The sequence below is a fragment of the Eriocheir sinensis genome, chromosome 8 (genome assembly GCF_024679095.1).
Source record: "Eriocheir sinensis breed Jianghai 21 chromosome 8, ASM2467909v1, whole genome shotgun sequence".
Classification (NCBI taxonomy): domain Eukaryota; kingdom Metazoa; phylum Arthropoda; class Malacostraca; order Decapoda; family Varunidae; genus Eriocheir; species Eriocheir sinensis.
In genome coordinates this window covers 9505766-9525590 of record NC_066516.1, presented here as the reverse complement: position 1 = coordinate 9525590, position 19825 = coordinate 9505766, and the positions used below count along the sequence as shown (strand labels likewise).

The following is a 19825-nucleotide window of genomic DNA, read 5'->3' as shown; positions in this document are numbered from 1 at the left end:
TATATATGGGAGTCAAACTCACGTCAAATAAATAAAATTGGACGAGAAATAAAAATAAATCGAAGAACTTGGGGAAGAATACAGCACAAAAGAGTAAATAGATAGATGAAAAAGTAGCTAAGGAATAAAAGAGCAACTTAAAGCAGGGAAGACCAGAGCACACAAAAGAAAAAAGAAAGTTAGATGAAAAATGATATGGTGGCGGAAGACATGATGAAAACTTGTGAGAATTATTAAGGAAGTAACGAGACGCTTTGGCATGAAATACGGCGGAAGGATGATCTAATATGAGAGAGAGAGAACGAGAGAGAAAGAGGAAGGGAGGAAGAGAGCAGGATAATAAGAGGGAGAGAGAGAGAGAACATGCAATAGTAAGATAGACAGACAAAGACCGAGGTAAATTGTCAACAAAAATAGACATATCCGCAGACAGAAACAGACGGATAAACAGACAGACTGACAGAAGCAGACTGACATACTGAAACGGGCAATTAACCAGATAGACAGAAACAGGTACCCGACCAAAGATAGACAGGCAGCAACAGACAGGCAGCAACAGACAGAACCAGCAACAGACAGAACCAGCAACAGACAGAACCAGCAACAGACAGAACCAGCAACAGACAGAACCAGCAACAGACAGAACCAGTAGCAGACAGAACCAGTAGCAGACAGAACCAGTAGCAGACAGAACCATTGACAGACAGAACCATTGACAGACAGAACCATTGACAGACAGAACCATTGACAGACAGAACCACTGACAGACAGAACCAGTGATAGACAGAACCAGTGATAGACAGAACCATTGACAGACAGAACCATTGACAGACAGAACCATTGACAGACAGAACCATTGACAGACAGAACCATTGACAGACAGAACCATTGACAGACAGAACCATTGACAGACAGAACCATTGACAGACAGAACCATTGACAGACAGAACCATTGACAGACAGAACCAGCAACAGACAGAACCAGCAACAGACAGAACCAGCAACAGACAGAACCAGCAACAGACAGGCAGAAAAAGACATGCAGAGAAACAGACAGACAGAAAATGGATCACCCCAACACACAGACGCCCAAACAGACAAACGATCAAACACAAAGAGCAGCAGAGACACGAAAGCCAGCCCAGGTAAATTCCAACCCAACCCCAATCCAGGTATATATGGAGGAGGAGGTTACCGAGGCAGACAGTGATGGCGCGCTCCCCGGAAGTGGCTGACTGACGTGGAGGCCGGTTTGCATTTTTTGTCTCTTCCCTCCGGCGTGTTGTCCTTGTTTATCTGCCTCGCGTTGTGTTGTGCGCAGTAGGGACGCCGCAGAGCCATGACACGTACGCGGGGGAAGCCAGGAGGAGGGCGGTGGGAGGGAGAATGACAAAAAGAGGTCGGATGGAGAGGGATTAAAAAGACACACACACAAAAAAGCTCCGTCGACTGGTTTTAAAGGACGTGTTGCTCTTCGGAATTTCCGAATTGTGATTGATTAAAGTGAAGGTGGAAGCGGACACGTAGCTACGCGTGGACTCAATGCTCATCTCCATTAGCCCTGGATAAAAAAAAAAAAACAATAAAAGATACCTTCGTCGACTGGTTATAAAGGATGCGCTGCTATTTTGAGCTGTCAGTGATTAAAGTTAGTGAGGGTGGGAGCGTACACTACAGCTGCGCGTCGCCTCCGTGCTCATCCCCGTAGCATTAGCTCTTGTGACTGTAGCATCGAAATAAAAGAAGTATCGAAGGTTTAGAGAAATTAAAAAAAATAAGAGGTTAAGTTTAATGATATGACAATAAAAAAAAAGATTAGAAACGAAAGAACAATGTGAGGCTTAAAAATGTCGAGTGGGTTAATGTTCTGACGTCCTGTGTGTCCCTAAAAACAAGCAACGATGACAATGATGATGATGATGATGATGGTAAAGAGGAGAAAATGAGTCGACAGATTTATAGAAATAGGAAGAAAAGTGTGGTTATGGAAAATGAGGAAATGGATGAATTGGAGGAAGAAAGGGTGGAAGAACGGGGGAGCGTAGTAATGAGAGGAACAGGAAAAGGAGGAGCAGGGGGAGGAAGAGGAAGAAGAGGAGAGGAAGATGAAAATAATAATAATGGTTTGTTATTGGGAGCGCTAAACGGGAGAGGAGGAAGAGGAGGAAGGGGAAGGGAGGGGGGGGGGGAGGGGGAAGGGGACGTGAGGGGAGGGGTCTCTCTCTCTCTCTCTCTCATATATTCCATTTCTACCTTTTTTTATTCATCACTATATTTTTCCTTCCACCTTCCCTCCCTACTGTCACCTCTTTCCTCCCTTTCCGAACACCCTGACGGAGGAGGAGGAGGAGGACGAGGGGGGGGGGGTAGCTAGGGTTTTCCAGGCGGTTGACCTTGGCGGAGGGCAGTTTTTACCTCGCCCCATCAGGCTACGGTGACCGGGGAGAGAGGGGTGGAAGAAAGGAGGAGGAAGGGAGGGAGTAGATGGAGTGGGATTGAATAAGAGATAGATTGAGAGGTGGGATGGGTGGAAGTAAGTGGAAGGTGGAAGTGGAAGGGGGATAGGTGGAAGAGTATTGGTGGGGTGGGGAGAGAGGTGGATGAGTAGGTGGAGGAGTGGGAGTGAATAGGAGGCAGGTTGAGGGTGGAATAAGTGAGAGGAAGGTGGGGATTGGGGTTGGGGAGGAAGGGGGAGGGAGTAGGTTGAGAGGGGGAATGGGTGAAAGGAAGATATAGGTAAAGAGTTTCATTGCCTGATTTGTAGAAAGAAAAAACAAACAAATTCAGACTGCACCAAATTCCTCCATTGTTGTTGCACGATGATGAAATAAACTTCCGCCTCCAGTAGTTCAGTGAAACAAAATGAATTCCCTTCAGAACAAACTCAATCGCCACGTTCTCCACTATGATATATGCTAAGACAGAAGAGTAACATTTTGGTGGCCGTTTTGGTGACCCTCCACTTGGGTTAAACCTCAAAACCCAAGTGGAACGTCACCAAACGGCCACCAGAACGTTACATGGTCCAGCCCAGGGGGGGAGTCTGTCCTTGAACTTTGAGAGACCACCTGGTATGGACCATAGTGTTTACGTAATCTGAGCATCTATAGAACCTATGGAAATGTGCCGTCTTCCTCCTCCTTCTCTTCCTCCTTCTCTTTCTACTCGCTCCCCCGTTTCTCCATCCATCTTCCCCTTCGTCTTCCTCCTCCGCCTTCCATCCTCTTTTCTGTCTTCCTCTCTATTTTCTTCTTTCTCGCCCACCTCTTTTCTATTTTTCTCTCTTGTATTCTTTCTTCGTTTTTCCTTCTTTCTCCTCCTCCTGTTCCTCCTCCTCCTCCACCTCTTTCTTATACTCTATTCAAATCCTCCGCAGTCTTTTTCTTCTTAGACCCTTCCTTCAGGCATCGCTGAGTCCATTATTTTTCTTCCTAGTTTTGTTATGATAGCCATTATTCTCGTATTATTTTCATTTTTATTTTTAGCGTTGCTTTAAACCTTTTCCCTTTCTCTTTTCACCTTATGCCTCTTTTTCTTCTTTTTTTTTTACCTTATTATTCTTATCATTATTATTTTCTTCCACCATCTCCTCCCATTTTCCGTTCCTTCCTTTTATCTTCCCTTTATCTCTCTTCCCTTTACTCCTCTCCTTCCTGCTTTCGCTAATATTATTTTAATCCGTGTGTGTGTGTGTGTGTGTGTGTGTGTGTGTGTGTGTGTGTGTGTGTGTGTGTGTGTGTGTGTGTGTGTGTGAGTGTGCGTGTGGGTGTGCGTGTGTGTGCGTGTGTCTACGTACAATCGTGCCGCATCTGTCATATTGTTTGTTGTTTCACGGTCACGAGCGGCGCGGAGATCAATTTACAGTGAAGAAATATTAGAGTTAAAAGAAAGAACACAGTGTCTCGTACCCCACCATTTAGCAGAGTCTTGAAACGGGTTAGGGACTTACGTAAGGTTGATCTCCCTCCCTTCATTGTTTTGTTCACGCTACTACTCCTCCTCCTCCAGCAGTATCCTTGTCTTTTGCCTCTCCTCCTCCTCCTCCTCCTCCTCCTCTTCCTCCTCCTCCTCAAGTGAATCAATCTCTTTACCCTGGAAAAGTGACGCTTACGAGGAGATATGATACAGGTGTTCAAGTAACTGAAGACCTTCAGCAATGTCAACCACTCCAAGTTTTTTGAGCTACAGTCTAATTCAGTATTTCCCAACCTGGGGGAAATTTCCCCCTGGTGGGAAATTTTATGATTATTAAGCAAGTAAATTTCGTGTTTTGGCTACTTTTTTCCTCGTCCACATGAAGGGGGAAATCCGGGTGGTTGAAGTTGATGAAGGGAGAAACGACAGAAAAAAGGTTGGGAACCACTGCTCTAACCTAGGAACTATAAACAACGGTCTTCATATTATTCAAGCGAGGCGGTGTAATACAGATATTGGCAGGAGTTTCTTCTCAGACCCGAGTCATCCGCCATTGGAATAATCTTCCCTCAGAAGTAGTAAATGCGAATACCATCAACTCCTTTAAAAAATGAATCGACCGTCATTTCATTGCGACAGGAGTAAATTGAATACCGAAGTGCTTTCATCTGCTCTGCGGGCACCAAGTGACTGTCGAGCAGATTAAATCACTAGAGCGGGCAACCTCGTAATGAGCCAAAAGACTTTCTGTTGCCTGAATTTCCATGTTTCCGTTTTTCCATGGTTCCTCACTCTCCTTCTCCTTCAGTATCCTTGTCTTTTTCCCTGCTTCTCCACCTCCTCGTTCTCCTATTCCTCCCATTTTAATTTTCGTATTTTTTTAATTTTTTTTGTTTTATTTTCTCCTATTCCTTTTCTCCTCCACTTTTTCTAAATTTTTTCTTCACATCTCCACCTCTTTTTCACCACCTTTCTCTTCTTCTGGACCTCAGCTTCATCTCTCTCATTCTTCTTCTCCACCTCTTCTTCTTCACTTCTTCATCTTCTCCACCTCGTCAGCTTCACCGTGTCCACCTTCGCCATCCTTTTCTTTCATCCTCCTCGTCCTGTCTTTGTCTCCACGCTCTCCTTCACCTTTACCAACCAACCTGTTTCTCCGCGTCATTCAGTCTTCACGGACCGTCGCCTTGCCATTGGTAGAAGTAAAAAGAGCGATTCACTTCCTTTCTATGTTGCAACAATAGATTAATGGCTGTTTGATCCTTCTCTCGTTTCTCTTCCTCCTCCTCCTCCTCCTCCTTGTGTCTTCATCTCTTCGTCCCTCAGTCAGTTCGTCCATCAGTCAGTCAGTAGTCAGTGTGCAAGTCCTTTTCCTTTCTTCAGTTTCTTTCTTTTTCTGTCCATTTATCATTATTTTTATCAGTTTTCCTTTTCGAGTTCTTTACGTTGCTATCTCGGTTCCGGTTTTTGTTTTATTTTCTATTTTATTTTATACACTTTCTTTCTCCCTTTCTCCTCTTTTATCTTTTCTCTATTTATCTACTGCTGTCCTTCCCTTCATCCTTCAAATCATTGCTTTTCCCGCCCTCATTCATTCCCGCATATTTTGATTCGTTTCTTTATTTTCTGCCTCCTCTTCTCCCATTCCTCCAACTCCTACGTTTCTCGCTTCTTCCCTCCTTTCCTCTCTCCCCATCCTTCGGCCTTAATCCTTCTCCAACCTCCTTTTTTCCCTACGCTCCGTTTCTCCTTATTCCTCCCTTTCTCATTTCCTTCTTTCCACTCAGACGGTTTTATGAATATTCTACAACCTTGAGCTATTCGCCTGTTTGAGCTAGTTTTCTTAGTTTTGCGCACTAATTAATATCTGCATTTTGTTTTATGGTTTGATAAGTGTACGAGTAAAAAGTATGCACATCAGGTGATTAGAAATGTGATTGGACCGTAACTCTCTTGCGGTAGATTTACTTCCCTTAGTTTAGCAATACCAAGCGTGTGTCGCGCGTTACCTTACCAATGCATCCTCGGTCTTACCAAACTCGTGCCATCCTCCGGGGAATCATCAATATCGTCCATGAGTCACATTGTTTTGTACATGTTGTTTATCAAGACGAAGAAAGGTTTAGAGTGTGACAGAATACGTCAAACGGCTAGGGAGACTCGAAGGCTCATCAGATCGTAACTCAGCGTCACGAGTGTTTAAAATAGATAATTCGGGAGTTTGTCCTTCCTGAATGAACCTACTAAGCCTTGTAGTCCCCCGTGTATATACTTGTCCTGAAAGCGCGCAGTACATTTGACCTTGTTGTGATTGGTAAGGAGGTACTTGTTGCGACAGTGCCTTAAATGCCTTCATCGCTTAACTGCTTGTTTGTTTGCTTGCATGTCAACGCGCACCCGCCCGCTTGTGCGTGTGCGTGTGTGTGTGTGTGTGTGTGTGTGTGTGTGTGTGTGTGTGTGTGTGTTCTTGCAGTGCTTGGTGTGGATGTCTCGGCCCCTCATGACGTTTCTTCCCCCCAGCAGGATGAGGGTGAGCCTGGTGCTGCTGGCGGCGGTGCTGGTTGTGGTGATGTGGGCGGTAGTGAGTGCAGGGCCGGCACCGCTCGAGGAGGAAGAGGAGGAGGCCGGGGAAGAAGGGCTGTCCAGGGTGAAGCGGCAGGGTGAGTGCACACACACACACACACACACACACACACACACACACACAGAGGAGCGGGATGGCACAGTTGGGGGGGTCGTGACTTTAGACGGCTGTGAGTCCCTCTTGTCCCGGCTTCAGGCGCCACCTGGCAGGAGAAGTATTCCTCCGTAGCTCAGGGGGGGTGAATACGGGATATGTGAATTGCTCCTCGCACAGACGCACGGACGCATGAACACGCAAGCACACATGCATACACGTCCACTTGCACACCTATATTAAGGTATATACAAATATGTCTGCACATTCACACACCTGCACTTCCATTCACATGTTGCTTTTTTGTATATTTTTATTTACTCTGTGTTAATGTTGTGTTATGCCAGTCTTGTTTTTAAAATGTTCATGTATCCTTCTGGTAGTTTGTCTAGTGTTGTCGTGCTGCCTTCATGGATCCTGACAAGAGTAATAGCAACAATGACAATAAATAATACTTACAGTAATAGCAAAAATAATAATATTGCTAATAGGAATATTGGTAAATGATATTCATAATACTATTTTCTTATTATTTACCGAGAGTTATCACTTTGATAGATAAACCATGAGGCAACAATGAAAGGAAAGAAAAATATTTCATTGTTACTATCGCTGTACTTTTTATTTTCAGGCCGAGGTAAGCCGAGAGCCGGGCCGCGGGACGTTGTTGCCTTGCATCTCCAAGTCCTCATTGCATGGCGCCACTTTGAACTTACGTTTGCTCTTCGTTGTCTATTGGCATGCTGCAGCGTATACAGCCTGCCAAACAGAAGTGTTGAGCCCACATTGAGCCCCTAAGGTCGAGCACAAAAGTCCACCCTGAGAAAGTGGTGCGGAGGAGTCGGGGTGCTGAAACATGAAATACAGGAGCCAGGTCGAGCGTCGTGGGTAAAGGTTCTCCCGAGTCTCCGTAGAAATTGTGGTTTGAATTACTATTAGAAAGTCCAAAAAATTAAAAAGAAATTCTGCATTTTTAGAGAAATATCGCCTCATCTATTTTAGTAACCTATGTAGACTCCAGTAATTCAAACTACGATTTCAAGGGAGACACGTGCGTACCCTTGTCCATGACCGTCAACCTTGTCCCGTGTTTCAGGATCCAGTAACCTGACTTTTACTTAGTAACACCACACCTCGAGGACTTTTCTCATCGACCATAGGGTCCCTTGATGCGGGTCCCCTGGCCAGCCCTCAGCCTTCATCCGCGCCCCACCTCAGCCTCCAGGTTACGGCAGCATACAGTCCGCAAACGCGCACATGCACTCCCCCCCTTCTTACCCCCCCACACTTCCACGATTAAAGTATGTGAAGCTGCAGCAGCAGGAGAGGAAAAAAGGAGGATGTATAAAATAGCGTGGTTGTGTGTAGTGCCACTGTGTCTAGTGCTTCCTATCCTCTCGTGGCTTAGCGACTCGTGCGTGGCAAGTAAATAGTATCTACAAGTGTAAAATTCAGTGATCCCTTCCTCCACGAGAAGTTCAGTCATCAGTTTAGGCGTTTTTGATCAGTTCCAAATTACTTCATCACCAGAGCGCCACGCAGCAAAACCACTCGGTGCAAATTTAATTTCAAACTATTACGATGCATTATCATCAATCACGGCCCCCACTGTGACGAGCCGCGAGCTGCTGCCAATCTGTTTCTCTCGCCAGGATGGAACTTAAAACTGCATGCGGCTACTCATCAAAAAAACTTTTGATTTTGCCGAGTAGTGGGCGATGACGCTGCCTCAACACTCTGCGCGCCTGTCTGTAATGAGGAACGTGAAGGCTTAGCGCAGATCATGAAAGACATAATTATGAATGGATTTTTAATATTGCTCACATATGCGGGCTTTCTTGTGCGTAGAAAACTTGCATCAGTAATAAAAATGCTGAATTCATTGTTCATTGCAATGTAGCAGCTGTTTGTATTATTCTGATTCTTCAGTTTCATGCTGTTATAAATTTTTTGTATTACGTAACTACTCGTACCATAATGAAATTAATTATCTTGCGTAATAACGTAACGCGCGTGAATGTGAGACACTGCTTACAAAATTGGTCTTCAATTTAAGATACTAAGCAAAAGTTTGCAATGGACGGAACACAACATAAATGTAAACAGGTGGCAGTTGTGTATCAGTGTTAGGATATGCTTTGGAGCACTTAATTCATTACTATTTTACAAACTTTATTCACATCTGTCACATCAGAGTCACGTTTCAGCACATGCGTCGCACACTGTCACACCGAAGGCAGCGAAGGAAAGTGACTGCTCGGCTGAGGGGGCCAGAGACGAGTGGCTGTACACTGTATCCGTAGTTGTGCATTTTTTCATCGTTATTTATGAACACATGCAGCCACAAGTTCTTTCCCTCCTTCACGGTCTGACACACTCAAAACCCACAGTCATCACCTTCCAAGTCCTCACCGGTAAGACGACAAGGCTACGGTCCAGGATGCCACACATAGCAACATGGACGAAACGCACTGTGCATACGCGCGTGCAACTCCTGTGTCTGGATCTCTCAGCATAGGCCAGGGTGTTCTTCACATGCAGACGTTTATTCTTACACGTCATGCATGGAGGCACCCGAATGCGTCATGTTTTGGCACCAGACGCGATGTATGGTGGCCTGCAACCGAGCCTGATGCGGCACTAGATGGATGGCAGCGCTCATCCGTGTGGGTGATGTGGCGTGGAGCAAGGACAGAAATTGCGGCTGCACATGTGTAGGCTGTGGGCGTGGCTCATGTAGCTCATCAGGAAGACGATGTGGTAGTGTAGTGGTGTAGTGTAGTAGCGTTAACTTTTCTAGGCTGTGGTCAAGGTGGTGTTGAGAGTAATCTAGACAGCAGTTGTTCTCTCACTAACACTCGTAAGAAAGGTGATAGTGGCGCCGCTTTGTAGATTTAGTGTAGATTAGACATGCTTTATTTTAACTCCATTCTATAGTAAACCTTCAACTGGGTTTTCAACTGTGACTTCATCTTTACTGCAGTCCTGTGTTGTTCAAATGTTCTTCAACTATAATCACAATGCAGTCACCACCACCATCACACCACCACCACCACTACCACCACCATCACACCACCACCACCACTACCACCACCATCACCACACCACCACTACCACCACACCACCACCATCACACCACCACCACCACTACCACCACACCACCACCATCACACCACCACCATCACCACACCACCACTACCACCACACCACCACCACCATCACACCACCACCACCACTACCACCACCATCACCACACCACCACTACCACCACACCACCACCATCACACCACCACCACCACTACCACCACACCACCACCACCACCACCACACCACCACCATCACACCACCACCATCACACCACCACCATCACACCACCACCACCACCACCACCATCACACCACCACCACCACCACCACCACCACCACTACCACCACACCACCACCACCACAACCACACCACCACCATCACACCACCACCATCACACTACCACCACCACGACCATCATCACACCGCCACCACCACCACCACCATCACGATTATTTTTTTTATTTATTCTTTATTGTGCCCTTGAGCTGCCTCCATTATTGTAATAAAAAAAAATTTCTCTCTCTCTCTCTCTCTCTCTCTCTCTCTCTCTCTCTCTCTCATTACCATTCTCTCTGCAGCTCATGAACTCTCTCTCTCTTTGCTCTCTCTCTCTCTCTCTCTCTCTCTCTCTCTCTCTCTCTCTCTCTCTCTCTCTCTCTCTCTCTCTCTCTCTCTCTCTCTCTCTCTCTCTCTCTCTCTCTCTCTCTCTCTCTCTCTCTCTCTCTCTCTCTCTCTCTCTCTCTCTCTCTCTCTCTCTCTCTCTCTCTCTCTCTCTCTCTCTCTCTCTCTCTCTCTCTCTCTCTCTCTCTCTCTCTCTCTCGTTCTCTCTCTCTCGTTCTCTCTCTCTCGTTCTCTCTCTCTCGTTCTCTCTCTCGTTCTCTCTCTCTCGTTCTCTCTCTCTCGTTCTCTCTCTCGTTCTCTCTCTCTCTCTCTCTCTCTCTCTCTCTCTCTCTCTCTCTCTCTCTCTCTCTCTCTCTCTCTCTCTCTCTCTTTTTCTGGGGGTTCGTGGTGCAGTGGTTAGCACACTCGGCTCACAACCAAGAGAACCCGGGTTCGATTCCCGGGCGGAGTGGAAAAATTTGGGCGGCTTTTCCGATACCCTACTCCCCTGTCCACCCAGCAGTGAATGGGTACCAGGTATTAATCGGGGGATGTGTCCCGTCTCCTGGGATCTGTTCCCTTCTCCTATATTTCCTTCCCCCTCCTGTCTCTCCGGCATATGACCACAGATGTTGCGCCGACAAACGAAACTCTCCAACTCTCTCTCTCTCTCTCTCTCTCTCTCTCTCTCTCTCTCTCGTTCTCTCTTTTTTTTTTCGCTCTCTTTTTCGCTCTCTCTCTTTGCTCTCTCTCTTCGCTCTCTTTTTCGCTCTCATTTTTGCTCTCTTTTTCGCTCTCTTTTTCGCTCTATTTCGCTTTCTTTTTCGCTCTCTCTCTTCGCTCTCTTTTTCGCTCTCTCTCTTCGCTCTCTTTTTCGCTCTTTTTCGCTCTCTCTCTTCGCTCTCTCCCTCGCGTTCTCTCTCTCTCTCTCTCTCTCTCTCTCTCTCTCTCTCTCTCTCTCTCTCTCTCTCTCTCTCTCTCTCTCTCTCTCTCTCTCTCTCTCTCTCTCTCTCTCTCTCTCTCTCTCTCTCTCTCTCTCTCTCTCTCTCTCTCTCTCTTTTCTGGGGTTCGTGGTGCAGTGGTTAGCACACTCGGCTCACAACCAAGAGAACCCGGGTTCGATTCCCGGGCGGAGTGGAAAAATTTGGGCGGCTTTTCCGATTCCCTACTCCCCTGTCCACCCAGCAGTGAATGGGTACCAGGTATTAATCGGGGGATGTGTCCCGTCTCCTGGGATCTGTTCCCTTCTCCTATATTTCCTTCCCCCTCCTGTCTCTCCGGCATATGACCACAGATGTTGCGCCGTCAAACGAAACTCTCCAACTCTCTCTCTCTCTCTCTCTCTCTCTCTCTCTCTCTCTCTATATATATATATATATATATATATATATATATATCGCTCACACCCACACAGAGCACACGCACACACTCACACACTCTGTATTGCAGGAGGCACACAGGGTAATTTCAACCCCTTCAGCGTTTTCCCTGGCGGGAGTCCCTTCAGAAGACCGCCGCAGTTTAACCAGCAACCCCAATTTGGTGGACAGTCTCAGTTTGGTCAGCAACCTCAGTTTCAGTTTAGCCAGCAACCTCAGTTTGGCCAACAGCCTCAGTTTGACCTGCAACCTCAGTTTGGCCCGCAACCTCAGTTTGGCCTGCAATCCCAATTCGGCCAACAACAACCTCATTTTGGCCAGCAACAACCTCAGTTTGGCCAGCAACAACCTCAGTTTGGCCAGCAACAACCTCAGTTTGGTCAGCAACAGCCTCAGTTTGGTCAGCAACAGCCTCAGTTTGGTCAACAACAGCCTCAGTTCGGCTCCTCCACACCGACTCTGTTCGGGCCCTTCACGCAGCCCCAGACCTTCCACCTAAGTTAGTTTATAAATAAATGAAAGTTAGAATAGTTCACTAGTAGCAGACGCACTCTCTTAGATATTTCTCCCGTTTGTTTGCTGTGGGTGTTTCTAAAGTGGTGGTTGGTGGTTCTGGTGGTGATTGGTGGTTCTGATGGTGGTTGGTGGTTATGGTGGTGGGTCTAGTTTGTTTTTTCATTTTGTTTATGGTTGTTCATTTTGAGGCGAAATGAAATGAGATGAGGTGACGCAACAAGTGCATGACCCTGGGTGTATTGCTGTGATGAGAAATAACGAAGAGAAACAATTCTGCATGATGATGGTACAGCGGTGGTGGTAGTGGTGGTGGTAGTAGTAGAAGAAGAGGTAATATATATTGTAATCTAATAAGTGTAAGTACTTCCCCCAACCGTAGTCGAGTGCATTATAGAATTCTCGTCCACCTGACCCTGACAACTAACCATTATAGAAGTAACATACAGGATCGATAGGCATGTGCTTGGCTAACTTGCTTCCCGAGGTGTAAAAATCATATATTCATACACATCTCACCATCATACAGCCCATAATAAATCTGAAATGTAAATATAAACTCGTGGCACACACCAAGGGACTAAACCGTTTTGTGCATCTTGTAAACCTTAACCGCATCGGCTGTCCGGCTGTCCCTGCATCGTGTACTGGTGGTGTCTACAGCCAGTCTGCGCATCGCTAGGCACAGCGCAATCTCGTGCTTCGTGCTTAACCCTGTTTAGCGCGCGTCAAAAATATCTCTTGAGTTGACATATATTTTTGCTAACTTTTTTTACAACATCTCAGTGTGTTCAGCGTAAATATCAGTTTTTTCATACCTATCCACTATTTTTTTCTCAAATTACCACTATAGTTTTTGTTGTACTTTAAGAGACTGTTGTTTAACTGTTTTCGGGAATGGCACTTGTTGTTTTTTTGTGTATTTGTTTCTAAGTTGTTGGCCATGCTCCCACATTAGGGATGAACAAAATTACGATTATCCCCGCTAACATCAGGTAATCAAGGGAACCGCGGTAACCGCAACAACCGCGGTAACCGCAACAACCGCGGTAACGGGAGAGGAATCAACTGCAACAGCAACAGAAACAGGAACAAACCTCAGTGTCGCCGGGGTGAGTGTACATACAGACACACAAACGTCAGGCAATCAGCCATTCAGATTAAGCTCTGCAGTGATGGAACCGTCCTGCACTGGGATTGGTTTGTTTACTTGTATTATGATTATTTAGGTTTAATTTTGTAACTCCTTCTGCTGGACAGTAGGCTCAGCAGCCCCGAGGTCCGGGAGGCTGTGGCCGCGCCCGCTCCCTCACCTCATAATGTTTGGTTGTCAGAGTCCTCAAAGCCACCTGGAACAGTGTCGTTGGTAGGAGCAACCCAACTCTTCTTGTGGGTTGTTATACTGTATCATATTTTCTGCATGAGTGTGAAAAGCAGTCATGGGAGATGAGGGTGGATGGCTGTGGTGAATGGCTTGTGTTCTGTCATTTTTTCGAATAATTAGTGATTTCCCGTGTCAACTTAGTTTTGCAGATTTTTAATACCCAGTGTCGTATTCTGTCCCTCATCAAAGTGCTTGTTTCCTCCCAGGTAACCAAGGTAGGCCCAACAGGCCTAACAGAGGTAATAGTAACAGACCAAACAAGGGTGGCAACCACAAGGGCGGCATCAACTGCAACGCTCGCAAGAACAGAGAGTTGCCGGAGTGCCAGGAGGACGGGCCGCCCAGCGCTGGTGAGTGTGACGGGGACGCCGAGGCCAAGGGGATGGGAACCATGAGATCACTGCCCCAATGTGACCTAGCTAAGGGGCGGGTAAAAGATGGGCAAGGCAGGGAATGGAGGGAAAGACAAGGAGGTCATCTTATTGTTGCCAAGCCTCAGTGTGCCGAGGATGAAGCTACTGGGCGAGGTATAGTGATGGCAGCTTAAGAGGAGATATGGGGAGGGAGAGACTGGAGTAGAGAGTAGAGAGATCCGTTTCTACGCAGGATTCAACAGACAAATGGAATCAAGACAACAGAACAAACAGGGACAACAGACCCAACAGACCATTTGAAGGCAACAACTCCGACCGGTGTCCAGACATAAACTACAAACCGCGTAGGAACAAACAACCAAACAGAGAAAACGAGTGCCGGAATGGCCACTGAAAGGCCACTGACGGAAAACAAACCTTCCAGTCATACACACAAACCATGCAGCAGACAGGGCACAGCGGGACTATGCACGACACTACTCGGATCCATATTCTGAAACGCATCAGGCTCCCAATACGACTATTTCTCAAGGCCACAGAGAAGATTAACCGTGTTTTCAACTTTTCCTGGGTGTTTTTCCCGTTCAAGGTTTGGAAGTCATTTAAAACCATCACGAGGATCACGAAACAGGCCATGAAAATCCCAGCAATTTCTACGGGAGGGCTTTTCAAATAGGCGAACAGCAGTGCCTTTACGTTTAATATTGCGGGCCTAAGACTCATTACTAAACCGGGCCGGGCGTTCATCAGCACAGCAGGGCCAAGAGACAAGACCTAATTAAACAGGCTGTATGACAAATAGGACGCGGGCAGAGTATATACGCGAAACACACCATAACGTAACTCAGGGCGAGGCAAACATTACATTAGTTAATGGCCGAGAAAATGTGTGAGGCGTTTCTTTCATTTTACAAGACGGGGACTGAAATATGTGTTTGGGCTGTAGTGTTTTGGTGTTGCAATGTGTGTGTGGCGGTGTTGTAGTGTGTGTGTGTGTGCGTGTGTGTGTGTGTGTGTGTGTGCGCGCGCGGATGAAGAGGAGGAGGAGGAGAAAGAGAAGAAGGAAAAAAAAGAGTAGAGCAAGATAACGAGACAAGCTGAACAAGGAACTAGGGAATAGGAGAACCAGGAGAATTAGAAGGTGAAGTGCAGTACATTCAGTAAATTCAGATAGATGTTTCGACATAAGGGGAACAATGAGGGATGTATGGGATCAGGTGTGAGGGGAGAGGTAACGAGACGCATCACTTTGTACCTCGGCAGGCGTGACGCAGTTGGCTAGCCAGATCCCGTGGGTGCGCAACGTGGCGACGGGCGGCAATATTGTGGAGCTGCAAGGCCTGCCCAGCACCCCGCGAAGCCAGTCCAGACGTTACCAGCTGGGCATTGGCAAGGTAGGCTGCTGCTGTTGTGGTTTTTCTTTCATCTTTTTTAACTTCTTTTTCTTTCTTTCGTTTTTTCCTTTTTTCTTTCATTTTCTCTTTTTTTTGCTTTTTTTTCCTCTTCTTTTTTTCTTTTTTTCATTTTTCTTTTCTCCTTTTTCTTTCATTTTTCTATTTTATCATTTTGTGTGCCATTTGTTTCTTATACTTTCTTTCTTTCTTTCTTCTTCACCATTTATTTTGCTAAGTATTTTGTCGTTGTGTGTGTGTGTGTCATTTGGTGTTTTATATGTTAGCTATCGATACCCGGTGCACAGGGACGCAGCTGTCATCTAAAACAGCACACACCACACAACGACTCGCAATCTATTTCCAACTCCCATTTACAGCATCCATCTATTGTAGGCTGTTTACGGGTTTCCTTGTCCTCTATACACGCTAGACTCCCCCCCCCTCCCCCCCCCACACACACATACCTATACGCCACAAAACAGGCCTCATCTCACACAGCCAGCCATTCACACCTCGTCGCCGTGAGGTGTTTACAATGCCGATGTAACTACTATAGATGGATGCGTAACACCTGAACATTTCCCCCCCAGGACACAGAAGCGGCGCAACACAATATCCAGCGCCTCACTAGCCCTACAAGCCTATACTTACGCCTCGTTGCCATTTAGCTGACTCTTTTTTTTTCCTCGGCCCACCTGTGACTCCCTTTTCTTCGCTCCCCGCACAGGCTGACGAGCCGTTCCAGCAATGCGTGACCCCTAGAGGTGAGAACGGGTTCTGCCGTTACCTGCAGTATTGTATCCAGCCGGAGTTCGCCTCAAGTTTCAGAGACTACCTTCCCTACGCCTGTCTCGTCGAGGGGGCGTGAGTACTTGTGCTTGAGCTTAAGAGTATGTCTTCAACGTGGCATCCGGTAGCACGTAGTTGTTAATGGGTGTTATGCAGGTGTTCAAATTCAAGGATAAGGAGGCAGGTTAATGTGGAGGTCATTGAGTGTTCCTTATTACAGGTACCTCGAAGCCTGATGTTTGAACCCACGAGTATGTCTTCTGCGTATCATCTGGTATCATATAGTTGTTAATGGATGTTTTGTAGGCGTTTCTAGACTTCGAGGATAAGTAATGATGTTAATGTAAGAGATTATTATTTGAGCTCCTTCTTTCAGGTACCTCGGAGCTTGCTGTCCCCTGCGGCTCAACAGTAACAACCTCAAGCCAACCACGCCTGCCCCGACCACGCCCGCGCCCACGCCCCGCCCCACCACACCAGCCAGCGAAGCCAGAGGTAAAATAAATGCCTTAAACTTATCAACAAACACAAGTTACATCCGGTGAGCCATACCATTCATATTTTCACGGTCCTGAGTGAGGAGGAATCAATGCCATGTGGTCCTCAACAGGCTGCGGGCTGATCGCTAAGATACCGCCGACCCGGATCGTGGGAGGCAAGCCGGCCGACCCGAAGGAGTGGCCGTGGATCGCTGCCCTGCTGCGGAACGGCGCCACTCAGTTCTGCGGCGGAGTGCTCATCACCAACCGCCACGTGCTCACTGCCGCCCACTGCATCGTTGAGTGAGTGTTGTTTTTTTTACAGCAAGGAGGCAAAATGCAAAAAAAAACACGAAAAAGCCCTCTCGGCACTGCTCCAATAAAAGAAAGAAGAATGAGAGACAAGAAGAGAGGTCAGCTTCGGAAGAAGTGTCTTGTTACTCTCCTTCTGTTCACTGTCTGATGTATTGTTATTGACGTGCCTCTAGTTGTCTGGTTAGGTTTAGCATATCACTACAGTAACGTCACTAGATCGTGCATTCTGTATCATAATGTACAAATGATGGGGCACTTTGCTGAGTATCCCTCGGGTCCAGGGTTCGAATCTCGGCCCGAGCAGCCGGCGTGTAGGCCATCTAGTGCTGAAAGTGTTTTGAGGTGGAAGGCGGGGGTATAGGGTTGGGATGACGGGGGGTAAAGGGGGAGGGTGGTTGGGGTGAAAGATGGGGGATGAGGGTGGAGTTTAGGAGTTTGGGGTGGAGGCTGGGTTCGGGTTGGGGTGGGGTTATAAGTGGGGTTTGGGGTGTGGTTTGGGGACTAGCGATGGGTGTGGGATCCCAAGACTGCATTTGTGACTGAACACTGGAATATTTTCACCCCTTCAAACATAATGATTGATGGGATGCGAGAATGATGCATTTTTTTTTATCATGAAAACACTCTTTCATAACCCCTTCCTCTGTCTCCTCAGCTTCACCAAGGAGTCGATCACGGTGCGCCTCGGCGAGTACACCTTCGGCGAGACCGGAGATTCGGCGCACGTTGACTTCAAGGTTCAGAGCATGAAGCCCCACGAGAGCTACGACACCAACACCTATGTCAACGACATCGCCCTCATCACCCTCGACCGCTCCACAGACTTCAGCGACTTCATCTGGCCCGTCTGTCTCCCGGACTCCGACGACTCGTACGTGGGGCACGATGCCACGGTGATTGGTGAGTGTCCGTGCGGCGGCGGCAGTGCTGTACCTGGGCGTGTTGGGCGGTTGTAATAAGCTACTATGAACATGCTAAATTGGAATACTTTGTGAAACAAAAATTACTTATATACAAGCTAGTAAATGTCTGATTGATACATGGACAAGACCGCGCCTCAGTGACTCTTCTCCGCAGGCTGGGGCACCATCTACTTCGGCGGCCCCGTCGCCTCCACGCTGCAGGAGGTCACCATCCCCGTGTGGACCAACGCGGAGTGTGACGAGGCCTACGAGCAGAACATCATCGACAAGCAGCTGTGTGCCGGGGCCAAGGAGGGCGGCAAGGACTCCTGTCAGGTAGGCTTGACTCCCTCTCCGCTCCCCTTCCTCCTCGCCTCGCCAGCCATGTTGTGCTCCTCCAGACATCAATCATTTTATCGCTTTTCAAAACAACTTCATATCCTCTAAAAGAATAGACATGGTCATTTATCAGGGAATGTAATGTGTGCTTTTCTAAATTAATTTTGTTACTAATATTGGTGAATTATTAGTAATATGTGTGATTATGCCTCTTAAATCTGTTCTACATACGTTCATATTCCTGTCTCCAACCGTGCCCTCACTAAACCTGGCAAATCTGTCCTGCAGGGTGACAGCGGCGGCCCCCTCCTGCTGCAGCAAGGCGGCGCCAACCGGTGGGCGGTGGCGGGCGTCGTGTCGTGGGGCATCCGCTGTGCCGAGGCGGGCAACCCTGGCGTGTACACGCGTGTCAGCAAATACAGGGACTGGATCAGACAAAATGCCGTGTAACTAACTACTCCAGGGATACGCCGCCTCACCACTCGCGACGCCAAAGTATCGGGAAGACGAGCACAGACATTTCACCGTCCACTCTAGACACACAGGAAGCCGCGTCACGCAGCCACACAGACGGCTCGTGGTGCGCGGCGGGCCTGTGACGGCTGTGCCCAGGCTCAAGGGTTTGAAGGGGTTTGTCATTCAGTATGGTGAGGATACAAGGAGACATGAAAAAATAGCAAATAGTACGATATCATGCTAAAAAAACAAAATGTACAACAGACTCCGTGTCGGCAGTGTTCGGCAGGAGGCTCTGTGGCTATTAATTGGAAGCCTGCTGAGGGCCGCCAACATAATAAGTTAATAGGGCCCGTATTCGTGTTTTAGCTTTCCAGTGAATACATTTTTAATAAAATTTTAAGCAAGTCCAGGTTTTATGAGATATTATTACGTGTGGAACGTTTAATAAATGTTGAAAAATAATCTCCCTCCTCCTTGGCGCCTCCACCCCACTGCGCGAGTCGTGGCGAGTTCCTACATTTAAAAAAAAAATTTTTATATGAAATCACCTGCACTTTTGATTACGTTTGTAGCAGTTAGTCCACTTTCTGTTTTGTTCCTACCCACTCCTTTCATAGCTTTTTTTACTGGGATCCGTGTCCAGGGAATCCTTCTCCTCGCCACCATGCTCCCGTTCACCCTCATCCCCCGGACAACTCGGTGCAGGGTTTTGCCGCAACCCCGACTGCCTCCTCTTTATTAATCATGACACTGCTATTTGCATATTTTAAAGTAAACATCTGGTGGCCAGTGCCCAGTCTTCCTTCCTGTTATATTCATGGTTTTTCCTTTAGAGTTCATTATACTAAATTTACGGATACTTTCCTGTTGATAAGTTTGTCACTTCCATCTGTTCCATTCTAGTTAATACTTCCATAATATATGTATGGACAGTATTTTCGGTGCATCGCCTCAGCACGGCCTTCCCCTGTCGCTGCTGCCGCTTCTCTGCCAAGTGCTCGTTTTTTTATATAAATCTTTGCCCTCGATACATGTCTTCCTCTCCTCGCAAGTGTTCTCAGTGCATCGCCTCATCACTGCCCTCCTCTGTCGCTGCTGCTGCTCTGCTAAGTGATCTGTTTTTCTAAATAATTGTTTGAGTTTGTCTTCGATATAATGGTTTGTATCGTCAGACGCTCCTGCCTCTCACGTCAACTATTGCCAAGGGCCGAAAAGAAGA

At 47.1% G+C, this 19825-nt stretch overlaps 1 protein-coding gene across 4 annotated transcripts in view; it reads left to right on the top strand.

The window, feature by feature from the left end:
• Window positions 1-19068, top strand: part of LOC126995472 (proclotting enzyme-like) — a 34488-nt gene extending 15420 nt beyond the window's left edge. For 2 of the 4 annotated variants that reach the window (XM_050855049.1, XM_050855046.1), the window contains exons 2-10: window positions 6439-6575; window positions 13762-13905; window positions 15193-15323; window positions 16051-16187; window positions 16489-16607; window positions 16723-16894; window positions 17562-17806; window positions 17984-18144; window positions 18436-19068. In XM_050855049.1, coding sequence (XP_050711006.1) covers window positions 6440-6575; window positions 13762-13905; window positions 15193-15323; window positions 16051-16187; window positions 16489-16607; window positions 16723-16894; window positions 17562-17806; window positions 17984-18144; window positions 18436-18597 — 1407 coding nt within the window. In that variant the 5' untranslated portion in view covers window position 6439 and the 3' untranslated portion in view covers window positions 18598-19068. Of the gene's footprint in view, window positions 1-6435; window positions 6576-13761; window positions 13906-15192; window positions 15324-16050; window positions 16188-16488; window positions 16608-16722; window positions 16895-17561; window positions 17807-17983; window positions 18145-18435 lie in introns of all 4 variants that reach the window. The other 2 variants (XM_050855047.1, XM_050855050.1) reach the window with 1 other exon arrangement.
• The last annotated feature ends 757 nt before the right edge of the window (window positions 19069-19825 follow it).